Source organism: Mus pahari, chromosome 3 (genome assembly GCF_900095145.1).
Source record: "Mus pahari chromosome 3, PAHARI_EIJ_v1.1, whole genome shotgun sequence".
Classification (NCBI taxonomy): domain Eukaryota; kingdom Metazoa; phylum Chordata; class Mammalia; order Rodentia; family Muridae; genus Mus; species Mus pahari.
The window spans coordinates 49,127,178-49,143,424 of NC_034592.1; the positions used below are offsets into that span (position 1 = coordinate 49,127,178).

Below are 16,247 nucleotides of genomic sequence, written 5' to 3' on the forward strand. Positions count from 1 at the left end.
TATATATATATATATATATATATATATATATATATATATATATATATATGTTTAGGTATGTGCCTTGAATTCCTGATCTTTCCAAGACTTTTAACCAGAAGGGGTTTTGTATTTTGTGAAAGGCTTTTATGATCTAATGAGATAATCATGTGATTTTTTTTCATTGAGTTTGCTTATAAAATGGATTACGTTGATAGATTTCCATATATTGAACCATCTCTGCATCCCTGGGACGAAGCCTACTTGATTGTGGTTAATTATCATTTTCATGTGTTCATGGATTCATGGATTTAGTTTGTGAAAATTTTATTGAGTATTTTTGCATCAATATTCATAAGGGAAGTTGGTCTGAATTTCTCTTTCTTTGTTGAGTCTTTATGTGGTGTAGTTATCAGCATAAGTGTGACTTCATAAAATGAATTGGGTAGTGTTCCTTCTGTTTCTATTTTGTAGAATAGTTTGAAAAGTATTGGTATTGGGTTTTCTTTGATGGTTTGATAGAATTCTGCTCTAAAACCATCTGGCCCTGGGTTTCTTTTGGTTAGGAGATTTTTAATGACTGCTTCTATTTCCTTAGGGGTTATGGGAATGTTTAGTTTATCTGATCCTGAGTTAACCCTGGTATGTGGTATCTGTCTAGAAAATTGTTCATTTCATCTAAATTTTCAAGTTTTGTTGGGTATGGGCTTTTGTAGTAGGATCTGAGGATTTTTTTTTTAAATATCTGTTTCTGTTATGTTTCCCTTTTCATTTCTGATTTTGTTAATTTGGATACCGTCTCTGTGTCCTCTAATTAGTTTGGCTAAGAGTTTCTCTATCTTGTTGATTTTCTCAAAGATCTAGCTCTTAGTTTTATTGATTCTTTGTGTAGTTCTCTTTGTTTCTAGTTGGTTGATTTCAGCACGGAGTTATTTCCTGCTGTCTACCCTTCTTGGGTGAGTTTGCTTCTTTTAGTTCTAGAGCTTTCAGATGTGCTGTGAAGCTGCTAGTGTAAGCTCTCTCCAGTTTCTTTTTGGAGGCACTCAGAGCTATGTGTTATCCTCTTATCACTGCTTTCATTTTGTCTCATAAGTTTGGGTATGCTTTGCCTTCATTTTCATTAAATTCTAGAAAGTCTTTGATTTCTTTCTTTATTTTTCCCTGACCTATTTAACCCAGAATTGTTCCTGTGTAAAGGAACCACAGGGACAAAAATGATGCAGAGACTGAGAGAAAGGCCATCCAGAGACAGCCCAGCTTTGGGATCCGGCCCATCTGCATACACCAAACCCTGACACTATTGCTGATGGTGTGATATGCTTGCTAACAAGAGCCTGGTATGGCGGCCCTCTGAGAGGCTCTAAGAGACATGAGGATACTCATAGTGAACCATTGTCTGACCTCAGCCACTCCAGTGGAAGAGTTAGGGGAAGGATTGAATGAGCTGAGGGGATTGCGACCCCATAGGAAGAACAATGCTATCAACTAATCAGACCCCTCAGAGCTCCCAGGGACTAAATCACCAACCAAAGAGTACATGTGGGTTGGTCCATCCCCCCCCCATCCCCACATGTGAAGTGGAGGATTGCATTATCTAATGTCAGGGAGATGCTAGAGGTGTGAGGCAGGCATGGATGGGCGGGTAGAAGGGGGAGCAAGAGGGGGAGAGAGGGTTCATGGAGAAACCAGGAAGGGGAACAGCATTTGAAATGTAAACACAATTATTTTTTTTTTTTAAAAAAGTCTGTCGTTTGCAACTTTTAAGGGCACATACTACAAAACATGGGCCCAGTTTACAGAAACCCTTGAGCATAAACAGATGGGAACAGAAATCCATGCTTTCCATAAGTGAGTCTTACGCAGGTGATCCCTGAAGATATGCTCAAAGAGTCACGGTCAGTTTTGCAATGTCTACACTCACCTGTGAGGAGGGGCTGAAACTCCGGTCAGTCTTAATGGATGCTCTGGGGTGACTGGTTCTCAACAGACGGAGGATGGGCCTCTGGTACTCTGCTCCTGCAGTCACCATGCTGTAGGCTGGAGGGACTACCGTGGCTTGTTTCTGCAGGAGCTGCAAGATGGCCTGGATGTCTGTTGTCATTTGGGATTCAAGTCTGCAAGATACAGAAAAGGGAGAGATATTTTTAAATAGTCCTGACCCGCAAAAACATCTGAGACTCTATCAGCAGTGCCAACAAACAGAATTACAAGGAGCTGCTCTAAACAGGAGATGGGGGAGGAACAGAGATTCTCTCCATTTGACCCTTTCCATAGAATCAATTACTCGGATACAGACCTTTGATTTCTTATGGGTGTACTAAGAGAAAAAGAGAATTCATACAATAAGCTTTATCTTTACAAAACTTTATTGATTTTAACATATAAAGCACATTTGGAATATTGTGATCAGTAATCTTTTGATTTTTATTAGGTATTCTCTTAAGTCTGTGAACTGCTTTTCCCCCTCACTTAAGACGAGCTCAGTAACATGTTTCTTTACGATTACAACATCTCAGGAAAACATCTTGCAAAACCTCGTATTTTCACTATGTGCTGGCTAGTCGTGGGTCATTTTTACACACAAACTAGAGCTAATGTGAAAGATAGGAACTGCAATTGGGAAGACATCTCCATAAGACTGGCTGTAGGGTGTTTTCTTAATTAGTGATCAGTGAGGGAGGGCCCAGTCCACTGTGGGTGTTGTCATCTCTTGGTTGGTAGTCCTGGGCTCTATGAGTAAGCAAATGGAGCAAGTCATGGGGAGCAAGTCAGTAAGCAGCACCCCTCCAGGGCCTCTGTATTAGCTCCTGCCTCCAGGTTCCTGCCCTGTGTGAGTTGCTGTCCTGACTTCCTTTGATGACTACTGTGATATGGAAGTTTAGTTCTAATAAACCCTTCCCTCCTCAGGTGGCTTTGGTCATGGTATCTTTAAATAAAATTCTAGAGAAAAATGACAGACAAAATGCATGGATTGAGTCAGGTCCAAAGGGACCTCCAAATCCCCAAACTCCAAGGCTGTCCAAGTATCCAGAAATGAGCTCCAACCATGATTTCTGGCAGTTAGAGAAAAGCCTGCATTCTTCTGGGACTTGTGAAACCACTTCCCATTGGCCAGAAGGAGTCATTTCCCTTACCTCCATCCAAAGGGACAGAGATATAATTAAGAGATACCTCTGGCATTTATCAACTTACCAAGGTGGTCTCCAGGCTCTCTCAGTCTCTCCTCACTTGGTGTATATCTCAAAGTGCATGCTAGCCTTCTGGCCTATCTCAGCTCCTTCTTGACCCTAAACTCCCTCCAGCTCCTGGGCATCCCTTCCTCCAGATGCTCATCCTGCCTCTAACCCAACAGTGTTCCCTTCTTCAGCCTCCTGGTATTCTCACTTTGCTCCTGTATTCTCTGCTCTTTTAGTATTCTCACCATGTTTTCCGTATACTGTCTCCTGCTCTCCCCGTGCACCCCCATCCAATATGCTGCTCTGGACTCTTCCAGATGCTACTGGCTGTTTTGTGTCACAAAATAAATAAATAAACAAACAAGCAAGCAAACAAACGATACCATAGAGCATTCATGTCAGCAGTTACTTTACTGAGCCCCCTCACATGCATCTGGTGCTGAAACCTTCACATACAGTTTGATTCCTCTGTGTGGACAGCTTAAGATAAGGGATTTTGTGGTTGTAAGAACAAAATTTGGACCATGTGCAATTTTAGAGTTCTTTGAATTATCATATTTGTGCTTGTGATTTAGCACCAAATCAAGAGAGAGAGAGAGAGAGAGAGAGAGAGAGAAAACAGTAAAATTTAGAACTATCTTCTTAATTAAACACACATACTTATGGAAATTAGCTTTGATTTTAAAGAGAATAAAAATCTGGAAAACGTTAAGAGAAGCTGTATATGATTTTTCACTTTAATTTTTGAGATAATATCTTTCTGTGCAGGGAGGCCAGTCTAGCCTATACTTACTTCTCTTCCAGTGTATGGAACTAATGGGTTTCAGGTGTGCCAGACACAAGGTTCTTATTGCCTTTTAATATTAACATTAACAATAAGAATCATTCTTTTTCCAATTATAATATACTCTTATAGATTTTCTTTCATTGATAAATATAACTGGAGAGTGCACTGGTATTCCTCATACTAATGGAAAGAAGATAACACTTGAAATGTAAATAAATAAAATATCCAATTTAAAAAAAGAAAAAAATGAGTATTTTACTTGCAGAACAGTACTTTTTTGTTCAGGTGTTTACTGTATAAAAGATATTTTTGATACTATGCATGCAAATTATATAATAATTATATCAGTAATGTATATTTGTTGCCTGATGCTAAATTAATATACCGCTGTAAAATATAAATATCTGGTCGTGTCATATGAATGTCACTGCTGCACACTGAAGATGGAAAAAATGCAGGTATCAGCTGTTTGATGTCAAAATGTCCTATGTAATTGCAGTACAAGTTAAATAGAACAAACAAGATCATTTACTTGTTATGCATCAATTTTTTTTGTTTTTTGTTTTTCTTTTTTGTTTTAGGTTTTTTTTTTTTTTTTTTTTTTTTTTTTTTGAGACAGGGTTTCTCTGTGTAGTTCTGGCTGTCCTGGAACTCACTCTGTAGACCAGGCTGGCATCGAACTTAGAAATCTGCCTGCCTCTGCCTCCCAAGTGCTGGGATTAAAGGTGTGCTCCACCATGCCTGGCTAAGCATCAAATTTTTATTTTGTACTTTTTCAACTCAAATTTTATCTACACCAAAAATTCTTCTCTCCTTTAAGCCATTCAGAATCATTTTGTGATGGGACAAGGCAGGGCAAAGGTTCTTCCATCTAGTATTCTTGCCAAGGTCATTTCCATTTGAACTAGAATTTGATCTCTTTGATGGAAAATCCCATGGAAATATACCCAACTCTATTCTAGGAATGAACGGTCAGAATATGCTAGCTAACTTGTCTTGCTTCTGTTAAACTGCTTGCTTTTACAAAGCTCCCTGTGGCTGCTGAGCAAGATGCCTGACTAGGGTCGCACCTAGGTCCCCCAAATACTCGGGTGTGGTCCCAGCAGGCTAGAATAAAGTCAATTGGCAACGCACTGTATTTGAATGCTTGTCTTTGATGTGAGCATCCCGTAACTATTTCTCTTCTCCCTAGTCCTGGAATAGTAAATCCAAACATCTTCATAGAATTTGTACAAATTTATCCTGTCAATGGCAACATCTAAATAGTGGATGGATTACAGCATGTTCTTTACTACTGTTGCCAAGATAAACCACGAATGCAAAACAACTTAGCTGTGGATTCTGGAATAAAAGCCTCATTGACAAGTTGGATTCAAGATGATGATATTTCTTTGTCCTGAAAAGCTTTTGTTAAACCACAGCAATCTCTGAGAGAAAAAAGATATCCTTTTAATAGATTCTATTTTAAAAATGTTTATGGCAGACACATTCACAGGAAGGTAGGTATTCAGCAGCCATATGCCTGATAACTGTGGCCTGCTACTGTGGCAGGGACTCACTCATGTGAGACCATGGTTGTCAGGTAAAATGGCTGATATAGAGTGATCCTGGAGACCATTTGTGCTAATTCCACTTAGATAAGAATACAGACTGTCTCTATCAGCTTGGCTTAACTGTTGCAAGGAAATTTTGCCTAAGAAAAATAAGACTAAGAGCTAGGTTTATGGGCACAGAAATATCTACAAATCAGCTCACCTGAACAGGTTTCTAATAAAAAATTTTCAAGTCTTTCTATAGCAGTCTCACCTCTCTTTGCGCTTCAGTTCCAACATTTTATGTCAGGAATTTACCACATTTGTTTTCTTTTATGGTTTATATATAAATTGTATCTCCAGAAGGCTTCTAAAGGAACAATTCTAGGCAGGTTAATCCAGTCATGGAAGAGTGACTTAACCACTACCTTAATCCATTGGTGGGTTTGTGATTTGACGGGACTACTCAGAAGCAATGGAAACCTTCATAGCTGAGGCCAAGTTGGAGGAAGTGCATCCTGGAGAGTGTATCCTTGGGTACTGCATGGTGTCTCAGGCACATTTCTGGTCTTCTCTTTGTTCCATGGATGCCTTCAGACAAGCAGCTGTGCCTACTATGTTTTCCTGACGTCATATTTTCCCTCACCAGAGCCCAACAAACCACAGAAGATAACATCTGAAACCAGAAGCCAATGCAGAACTTCTCTCCTTCGAAATGTCTCTTCTAGCACTACTTGTCACAGGCTGGAAAAATCAAACCAGTTCCCTAACTAGACCACAGTGTCCTGTGAACACTGTGCCTTGTAGTGACCTTTCTGAAGCTTGATGCAGTTGATTATCTCAGTCCCCTTTCATATATTATTTTTAACACTTTTTGAAATTATTTCTTTTATTTTTTGTGATTATAATGTAATTACATCATCTTGCTTTGCCCTCCCTCGAAACTTTCCCATCTACCCCTTCTTACTTTCTTTCAAATTCATGATCTCCTTTTACATTAATAGTTGTTACATATATATATGCATATTATATTATGCATATCTTCCTAAATTCCTAAGTATAGTGTATATATATATATATATAATTTTTAAGATTTTTAAAAATGAATTAGGTAATTGATATTTGGATAGGGCATATCAGCAAAATAGGGTATGGTAGTAAGTGTCTTTACAATGAATAATATTTAGTTTCATGCTGTGGTCAAGTCTATTTGCTGAGATAGAATAGAGTCTTTTGAGACTAAAGTACTTAGAAAGAATTACAGGGAGGTAAACAGAAGTTCCATTTTTCCTATATTTTTAAAATACAAAATAACCCAGTTTTAGGGGGCTTTTCCTGATTAATAAAATTGTGGAAAAAGAAGAGTTTTACTCAAAGATCTGTTATCAATCAGACATGACATAAGGTAGGAAGGAGAGATGAAAACACCATGACGAATAATAATTGAATGTGATCTCTTTATTGGCAGAACATGTATAGGATCATAGTTTGGATTCCCAGAACCCACATGAAAAGCTGGGCAGGTATGACTACCATCTTTAATTCCAGCATTCAGGAGACAGAGAAGGGAAATCCCGAGACAAACCTGGATTGCTATGGTAGCCAACCGACAAGCTCCAAATTCAGCTGAGACACTTCAAGTAAATACGTAAGTTAGAAAATAATCAAGATGGACATCCAATGTCAACTTTGACCTCTACACATGCACACATATATACACAAGCATAACCTGCATATGTGCACATGCACACACCACACAAACACTAAAATAAGAAAGTGAAGGACACGGATAATAAACTGTAACAGTGGATGCATTAGCATTCACTATCACGACAGTTGCAGGTGGACACATTGCTTTGTGTGTTCAGCAATGGAAAGGCCATTGACAACAACTTTTATATCTCTTAGGTCATCTTATCTGTGGTCCTTAGTCTAGCAGCATTGAATATTGCTGGCAGCATGTTTAAGTGTGGACTCTGCAAACTCCAGACCTATTGTCTTATAATTTGTGTGTCTACAACTTACCCAGTGAAATGAGTGCATGTTAAAGCTTGAGAAGTTCTGCTGTGGGATCAAGCATTTATAATTTCTCCAACTATGTATACATCTGGGCACACCATGTAAATATATAAGCACACTTATATAAACCTTTAAGCTTATATGCAACTTAATTGGCCTTTAATGCTGGAAAAAGGTATCTTAGTTGTATTTGTTTTGATTAAATTTTATATTTATATTTGAAATGGACATCAATATAAGAATTCACAGATCTGGATTTGAATAAATGTCAACCAGGGTAGACTGTACTCTCAGAAGAAAGTAGAGTCTATATTAGGCTTTTCAGTTTTCTTTCCTATATGTTTTACTTTGTACAACACATTGGAAAAGAGAAGCTGTTGAAGGTGGAGTTGAATGAAAACATCATGTTTTGAACTTTAAAACTGCCTAAGCAATGTTATGACATAAAACATTGGTGAAGATACCAGAGATAATTGAAAAATTTGTCAAGAAGAACTGCTAATTGTGGTAACAATCCAAAACATGCTTAGAAAGCACTTGCAGATGCTGGGAGCATGTCAAAAGATATTTAGTCCTATTTTAATCAGAGGAAATATGTAAAATATGCTAATATAAGAAAACAATAATTATTATTACTAATAGGTGGTTAAAATCAAATGTGTTCTTGACATATATGTTTCAAGGTTTCTACTTTCAGTTCTAGGACACAGAAAACAATTTTTTGAAAAACAATTTTATATATCTTATAAACATTTTTGGTATCAGTGTCTAGACAACAAAAGCTGGATACAATAATTTTGTTTTTAAGTCATAAAGACTGGTGCAAACCTAGGCAATTTGTGAAGCAGGAGACTGACAGTAAAACAGATAAAGTAAAAGTGATTAAGCATGACCTAGCTGCACACACACATTCTATTTTATGCAGCTTGTGTGGTCTCTATGTTCAAATGGACTTTACTTTGAAGTTGTGAATCTAGAAGAATTTGTACATGTACCAGTTGTGTAGAAATGTTTTCTTGTTACTATTCATTAAACAATGCAGACTAATAATCCCAGACATAGCATTTACATTGTATTATGACTTATGGTAATGTAGAGCTGATTTAAAGTATGCAGGAGGATTCTGTGTTACATGGAAATGGTATCATTTTATATAAAAAGTTGAGCATACATAGGTTTTGGTCCCTAAGTGATATCCTGGAAGGAATCTTTTGTGGATATTAGGATATGACTGTAAAAGAGAAACAATGTAGTTGATAGGTATGAAAAACATGATTCTAGGAATGTTTAAATGGCTTCATCCAGTCAGCCTATAAATAGATTAGTGAACATAGTTAAGATTTATCAGTGTTTCTTAACATTTCTGATGATGTAACCCTTTAATACAATGTCTTTTATTGTAGTGATCCCCAACCATAAAAATTGTTTTGTTGTTCTTTTTAACTGTAATTTTGTTATTATAAAAAGAAATGTAAATATATGATATGCAGGATATCTGATATGTTACCTCTATGGGGTTGGGAGCCACAGGTTTATAAGGATCATTGACCTAAGCTAACAAATTCTGTATACTATGTTGGTATTGTACTAATTAAATCACTGTTGTCTCCATCATTTACTTTCTCTCTTTCCCAAGAAGAGCAACATCTATTGCCATCACCAGCATAAACTCAATGAATAAGTAGAATTAAATGCAGAAAATAAGTAAATTATATTAGCAACTTTCTCATCACTATGATCTAGTATTTGACAAAAAGCACCTTGAAGAACTGGAGGTTTACAGGGCTCAGAGTTTGAGGGTACAGCCTATCATGGAAAGGAAGGTGTCTTAGTTGGGATTTTATTGCTGTGATGAGACACTATGACCACAGAAATTCTTATAAAGGAAAATATTTAACTGCAGCTGGCTTACAGTTTGGAGGTTTAGTCCATTATCATCATGCAGGAAATATGGTAGCCTGCAAGCAGACATGGCACTGAAGAAGGAATTGCCTTGATCCACAGGCAGAGTAGCAGACTGTGTGCTACACTGAGGGTAGCTTGAGCATTTAAGATCTCAAAGCCCACCCCCACAGTGACACACTTCCTTCAAGAAGGTTACACCTACTCCAACAAGGCCACAAGTACTAATGGAACTGCTCCCCATGGGTCAGGTATTCAAACACATGAGCCTATGTGGGTCGTTCCTATTCATACCACCACAGAAGGCATGGCAGTAAGAATTGCTCTCAGCTGTGACAGCAGGAGCATGAAGTTGCTTGCTTACAACTGGGTAGACCAGGAAGCAAAGATAGGTCAGGAAGTGTGTTGGGCTATACATTTCATAGCTGCCTGCAGTGATCTCCTTCCTCCAGCTCAAATGTCATAGTTTCTGAAACAGGATCATTTGCTGTGGAGTCATACATACAATCAACATTATATAGGTTCAACATATAATCCTAGGTGGTGGGCATGCCATATCCAGATCATTCTAGAAGCAAATCATTTATGTTATTTGGATAAAATTCAGATATTTTGAATATAGATGAGTAGTTTGGAGACAGTATAGACACACACACACAGTATTTAAGTAATAGCACTGTGTATGAAAGTTTGAATGGAAATGTGATGTAACAAGGAAGATGAGCAGTTATGAAAGAGATGAGCTTACTCTCCTGGCAGCCCTGGGTTGATAATTTATCCCCAAGTTAAGCCAACTTCTAATTACACTTGATGTATTCTTATTGCAGTGCCTCATATGCTTTGTCTATAAAAGCTAGAGAATCCTGTGACTGTGGAGGCTAACTGAAGAGCCATAGCTATAGCAGGGTTTTAGGCCAGCAGATGTAACTACTTATATGTGAGTTGAGTTTTGTCTATAGGTCTTTTGGTTTGTGTCCACACTACTAACAGTTTTGGTCTGGGGAAAGAAACAACACTTAATTCAAGCCTGTTTTGGCTCTTTAAAGTGAAATTGATCAAAAACATCTAGAAGAGACAAGCAAATCTCTGAGATCTGAGCCTGATTGCACTACAGAGCATAGACAAGCCAAGGCTATGTAGGGAGACTGTGCCTCAAAAACAAAACAAAATCAATCAATCAAACAAACAAACAAACAAACAAAAAACTGTTAAAAAATATAAAACCCTGATGGCTGCCCTGAGTGTGTTTGGAAGTTTGTTTTGTGCAGTGTTGAATTTCAGATATACCATAAAGTAAAGTATCTTAAATACATTTCCTATAAGCTCGATCAAAAGGCATGCTACCTGAACCCTTGTTAGACAACTTTCTCCTCTCTTCACCATTCTCCTCACATACCATTCTTCTCTGTCAATAGTATGGACACAAGAACCAGAAGACCTATAGACAAAAACTCAACTCACATATAAGTGGCATCTGCTGGCCTAGAATACCATGCTATAGCCATGGCACTTCAGTTAGCCTCAACAGGATTCTCTAGCTTTTAAAGACAAAGCATATGAGGCACTGCAATAATAATACATCAAGTGTAATTAGAAGTTGGCTTAACTTGGGGTAAATTATCAGCCCAGGGCTGCCAGGAGAATAAGGTCATCTCTTTCATAACTGCCCATCTTCCTTGTTACATCACATTTCCATCCAAGCTTTCATACACATTGCTATTCCCGAAATACTGTGTGTGTGTGTGTGTGTGTGTGTCTATATGGTCTCCAAACTACTCATCTATATTCAAAATATCTGAATTTTTGTCCATATAACATAAATGATTTGCTTCTAGAATGGTCTGGATATGGCATGCCCACAACCTAGGATTATATGTTGAAACCATATAATGTGATTATATGTATCTTTCCCCAGACCAAAACTGTTCTCGTATTATATTGTCTAGAAAAAAGGAAAAGGGGAAAAGCGAGTCTTGCATTTTTACTTGTGAAGTTTTTAAAAATATTAACATTTTTGAAAAGTTGGTGAGAAATCGGTCTTTTTTATGTCACAGCACAGGACTAACTCAGGAAAAACAAGTGAATAGTATACAGGTATTAAAAGGAGGCAGTTGTCAGTTAAAACGTGAAATGTAAAAGATTTCGAGGTCATAAAGCTTTTAAGGTAACCAAGTCAGATAACATACAAGTGGAATGGTAAGCAAGCATTAGGTTGCTTGATGGCAAAAGTATCCTGAATTTAGTCTTCTCTGATACTCTATTTTTTTTTTCCAGACAGGGTTTCTCTGTGTATCCCTGGCTGTCCTGGAACTCACTCTGTAGACCAGACTGACCTCAAACTCAGAAATCCACCTGCCTCTGCCTCCCCAGTGCTGGGATTAAAGGCGTGCGCCACCATGCCTGGCCTCCCTGATACTCTTTAAAGTACACATAAATAAATTCCTCTTTTTCTTTGAACACTGATTTACCTGTTAAGTTGCTCTTGAAGTAAATCTAACCTTTGCTCCACTTCCCCATAGGTGAGGTCGCTCTCAGTCTCAGAGACACCCCAGGCAGCTCTCTGAAGTCCTGAGGGACTACATTCTTCAGGTTGAGCTCGGGCAGGCTCTCTTTCCCAGCTGTGTGTATCAGTGATATCTATGGGAAAAAGTAAGACACGTCAGCTTCTTTGGAAGCTCCTTGGTAATGCAAAGACACCTACAAGGCAGACTGGAAGGATATCCAGGCATAATCCAAGACAGAGAGAATAAAAGGATTTCAAAGACATGACAATCTCCATTTCCAATCAGTACCAGAATCTTTGACTTAAGAGCGAGTCTTATCTCCACCTATTTTCATAACATTCAAAGTTTATCACCTGTCATTAGACTTGCCTATGACATTTTTCATTTTTTTTGTTAGTGCTGAGAAGACATGATGAATAAACTCAAATTGACCCAGATAACTATAGTTTTATACTTTTTGTGAGAAAAGGGCAAGTTTTGTTTACAACACTCTAGCTAAAACGTAAGACTGCTAAGACCCCTATCCATAAGTTAATTTTCACATATTGTTGCTAAGCGTAAAGTTTTAGTGGGAAATGTGGTTATTCGGGGTGTTTTCTTAGGCCAACACAGCCTGGTGTTGAGCCAAGGAGTCCCCTTCTCTCAGAAATGAGAAGTCTTCAAAGTCTGCTGCTGTTCTCTGCTTTCAAGTTCCTTAAAGGTCCTCTTGCAGTACATTGAACATAGTCACATTGCTTTTTAGAGTTTTCATCCTGAGAGTCTTTTATTACTAATATTTTCATGTTCATGTACTTTAAGATAGCCTGCTTATGTGTTTAATTCCACTTGTCTGGTGTGCCAGGTGTTCAGTTTTAGACTCTGCTAAGCATGGAGGAACTGAAGACCCAGGCTCTGTGTGACTTTGAAAAATACACTAGAGAGGGATTGTGATCATTTTTTATATTAATGATTCATTCTTGAATCGTTCCTTCTAAAATTCTCCATTTTCATGCTATTGGTATTTGGAGGTGAATGTATACTACTTTCTTCCTCCTTTTTGTCAAGACTTTTAGTGCTCTAAATCCACTTTCTTCTAGAAAATGAATAAAGAAAGTCAACTGGATCTGAGAGGTTATCTGAGAGATTAAAAAGAGCTAATTCTTCATGGGAGGGCTGGGAGCAGGAACAAGATACCTCAAATGGATCTCTGCTTTGCCATGGGAGTAGTTTTCAGTTATAGAACGTGATTGGGTTTTGATAGACATTTTGAAAGAGAGTCTTGACAGGTAGCTATGATTAAACGGCAAAGAAAGTTATTACATAAAGATAGGGAATTTACAGCTTCAGCGATTTAAAAAAGCCTGCCTGGAAAGTATCTAAATTTGGGCAGGATTAGCTATGATTCTCGAAATAGGGGACCTAGCAGTGGGACTTCCTTTCCATGGCTTTTCTGAAAGCACACGGGAGGGGGATATGCTGTACACCCCTTTTCTAAGCAGATGAGAAAAATAAATCTGTTATTTTCCATGGGTTTTTCTCTCCCTGTCTTTTATCATTGAATACATAAAAATGTCTCCAGTGATGAGCTCTTTATTTCTATCTCAACAGGAGAGGCTATAAGGAAGAAACAAACATAACCAGAGACAGCCTGAGAAAACTGAGACCAGGTTCCTCGTTTTGTAGAAATGACTAACAGACCTCAGAGACTTCCCTGCCACATCCAGAGAAGGCTCTTGGTTATGGCATCTTTAACCTGCAGGATCTTGGTGTTTGATGTTTTTTCTACAATGACAGCGTATGGCTTATTTTTACATTTTATCAGACAGGGAGAAATGTGAATACAAAGGCAAAATTGCAGATTTCCAGAGACATGTGATTTGTTATTTACAGACATTTGGACCAATTTACAATGCACAGCTACAACATAGTGTCTTAGCAAACTAGATTTTCTACTCTGTGTTGGTGATGTTAAATCAGCATGTAGAACATGCACAAAGAGCCTAGTGATGCCAGGGATAGTCCCAGCTTGTTTTCTAATATCCATTTCATATAGGAACACTTCTTTAGAGAGAGTGAGAACTGATAGCACTGAAAGCTATATTACATTCTCATGAGCTTTGTGCCAGAAACCTCATTGAATTTGTGCCTCTGCTTAGCAGCTCCTTCATTTCACAATCATGTAACACATTGATTTTTAAACACCACTGGTGAATCACATGTGATAAATTATGGAGGATAGCATTTTTCTTTGACCCTTAAGGGAAAAAAAAAGATTATCTTGGCAGAAATGAATAAAATGTGTACTGTGATATTGAGGTTTCCTTAACTATAATTTAATTTTTAATTGAAATTTAGAGATACGTGATTAACTTGTTTTAATGGTGGACTGAAAAATAAAGAGTTCAAAGATGGAAACCCTGGTTTCCTAGTCGTCCTAATCAAATGAGCATCCTTGTAGACACCTTCTAAAAATAGCCCAGACAGTATCTGCACTTAGTTGCCTTGGAAAATGTTGCTATAGTTGCAAGACACACTTCTGCAAATGGTTGAGCTGTGGGTAATCCTTCATTTTCAGGGTTCACAGTTTCACCAGAGTCTACATTTGACCTCAGCATTAGGAAGGCCAAAGTCATGTTAATTTTTTTCTCTTTTAAGGTTTGCTTAAATAAGTCCTTCTTTGGGATGACAAGTACCAGAAGACAAGGGAGTGAGATTGCCTAATGAACTAATAAACTGTTAGAGTCCTGTAGTTCAAACTGCAGTAGCTATGTCTATATCTAGAACTGTTCTTACATATTGAAGTTCATTACTATTATATAGTACTACACTTTAACTCTTACTGGGGAATGGTCTTTGCATGAACCATGTTTTTAAATTCTTCATTGGTTAATTATGATGATTAGTTATGTTAAATGTCATTTTGATGGGGGCTTTATGTCATCAATTTCCTTTGTCAATAGACATGCATATTTAGCTCTGCATTATCAAGATAATTATTCATGACTTGAATGTGGATTACTTTATACATTTTTGAAAACATGGATATTTTGGAGATGCTAAAATCATTTGAAAATATAATTGGTTGGGCATAGAGAAGAGTTAATTAAAAGTTGGAAGAAGTGAGATTATAAAATGAAGGGCATTTGAATTCACTGTCAGGGAGAATCATTATAAAGTCAAAATCTCAAAAATATCTTTAATGACTTGTCACTTGAAAACCTAATATTTAAGAAGAAAACATGGTTTTAAAAAATCATCCTCAAATTATTTTGCACATAGTAGATATTGTTCAGTCAGTTCTTCAGAACTTTGACATCCAGGATACAACCTGTTTCTATTTTTACTACTACCCAGAATCCATTTTCATAAATAACTAAAATGGATATTTGATAATCACATCTAATCTTCTATTCTTCCACTGTGATAAATGAGGTACTATTTCGATGCACTTCATCAAGATTTTAGGTTGTCTAGAGGACATTTGCATATATTCTTAGCTTATTGCCATGTGAAGTCATGACAGGCTGATGTGACATGATAGGGCAAGGAACTCTGGGGACCTAACCATCTTGTACTCAACAACAACTCATTGTTGGATATTCCTGTAAAATGATGGTGCTAAATAGTAGTTACCTTCTCAGTGGTATACTTTTCTATCCTCCAAGTGAAACATCCTGGTTTTCATTTTTGTTACACTCTTTTGTGACAGTCTTTAAAGATCTATCTATCTATCTATCTATCTATCTATCTATCTATCTATCTATCAATAATTTTTTGGTGTTTTTCAAGACAGAGTTTCTCTATATAGCCCTGGCTGTCCTGGAACTCACTCTGTAGACCAGGCTGGCCTCAAACTCAGAAATCCACCTGCCTCTGACTCCCAAGTGCTAGGATTAAAGGCATGCAATGCCACTGCCTGGCTAAAGATATATATATATATATATATATATATATATATATATATATATATATATATATGTGTGTGTGTGTGTGTGTGTGTGTGTGTGTGTGTGTGTCTGGCGTTGGTCTGTCTGTGTATCATGTGCATATAGGAGCAAGAAGAGGACATTGGATTCCTGAAAGTAGATTACATCCATTTGTGTAACCCCAGATGGATACAGAAGCTAGGAACCAAGTCCGGCTCCCCTGCAAGAGCAGCAAATACTGTTAAACACTATACCATCTCTCCAGCCCTGTGTGATGCCCCCTTAATTTTCACTGATTGTTCTTCCAGGTAGCATTTTAAAGTGTTCTTGCTTTCTCTCTTTTACATAAATTCTGAAATGTCAAGCATATCGCTCAACTTTTGTGTATTTTCTACAACAAATCTTGTACATTTGGCTATTCTTTTCATAAGAGACGTGAAAAA

The 16,247-nt window shown here is 37.5% G+C and overlaps 1 protein-coding gene across 6 annotated transcripts in view; it reads right to left on the minus strand.

Moving 5' to 3' along the window:
- Window positions 1-16,247, minus strand: part of Kcnh7 (potassium voltage-gated channel subfamily H member 7) — a 452,259-nt gene that overhangs the window by 4,550 nt on the left and 431,462 nt on the right. For all 6 annotated transcript variants that reach the window (XM_021193570.2, XM_029536503.1, XM_021193568.2 and 3 more), the window contains 2 exons: window positions 11,864-12,032; window positions 1,901-2,093 (listed from right to left, as the gene is read on the minus strand). In XM_021193570.2, the coding sequence (XP_021049229.2) occupies window positions 1,901-2,093; window positions 11,864-12,032 (362 nt within the window). The remainder of the gene's footprint in view (window positions 1-1,900; window positions 2,094-11,863; window positions 12,033-16,247) is intronic.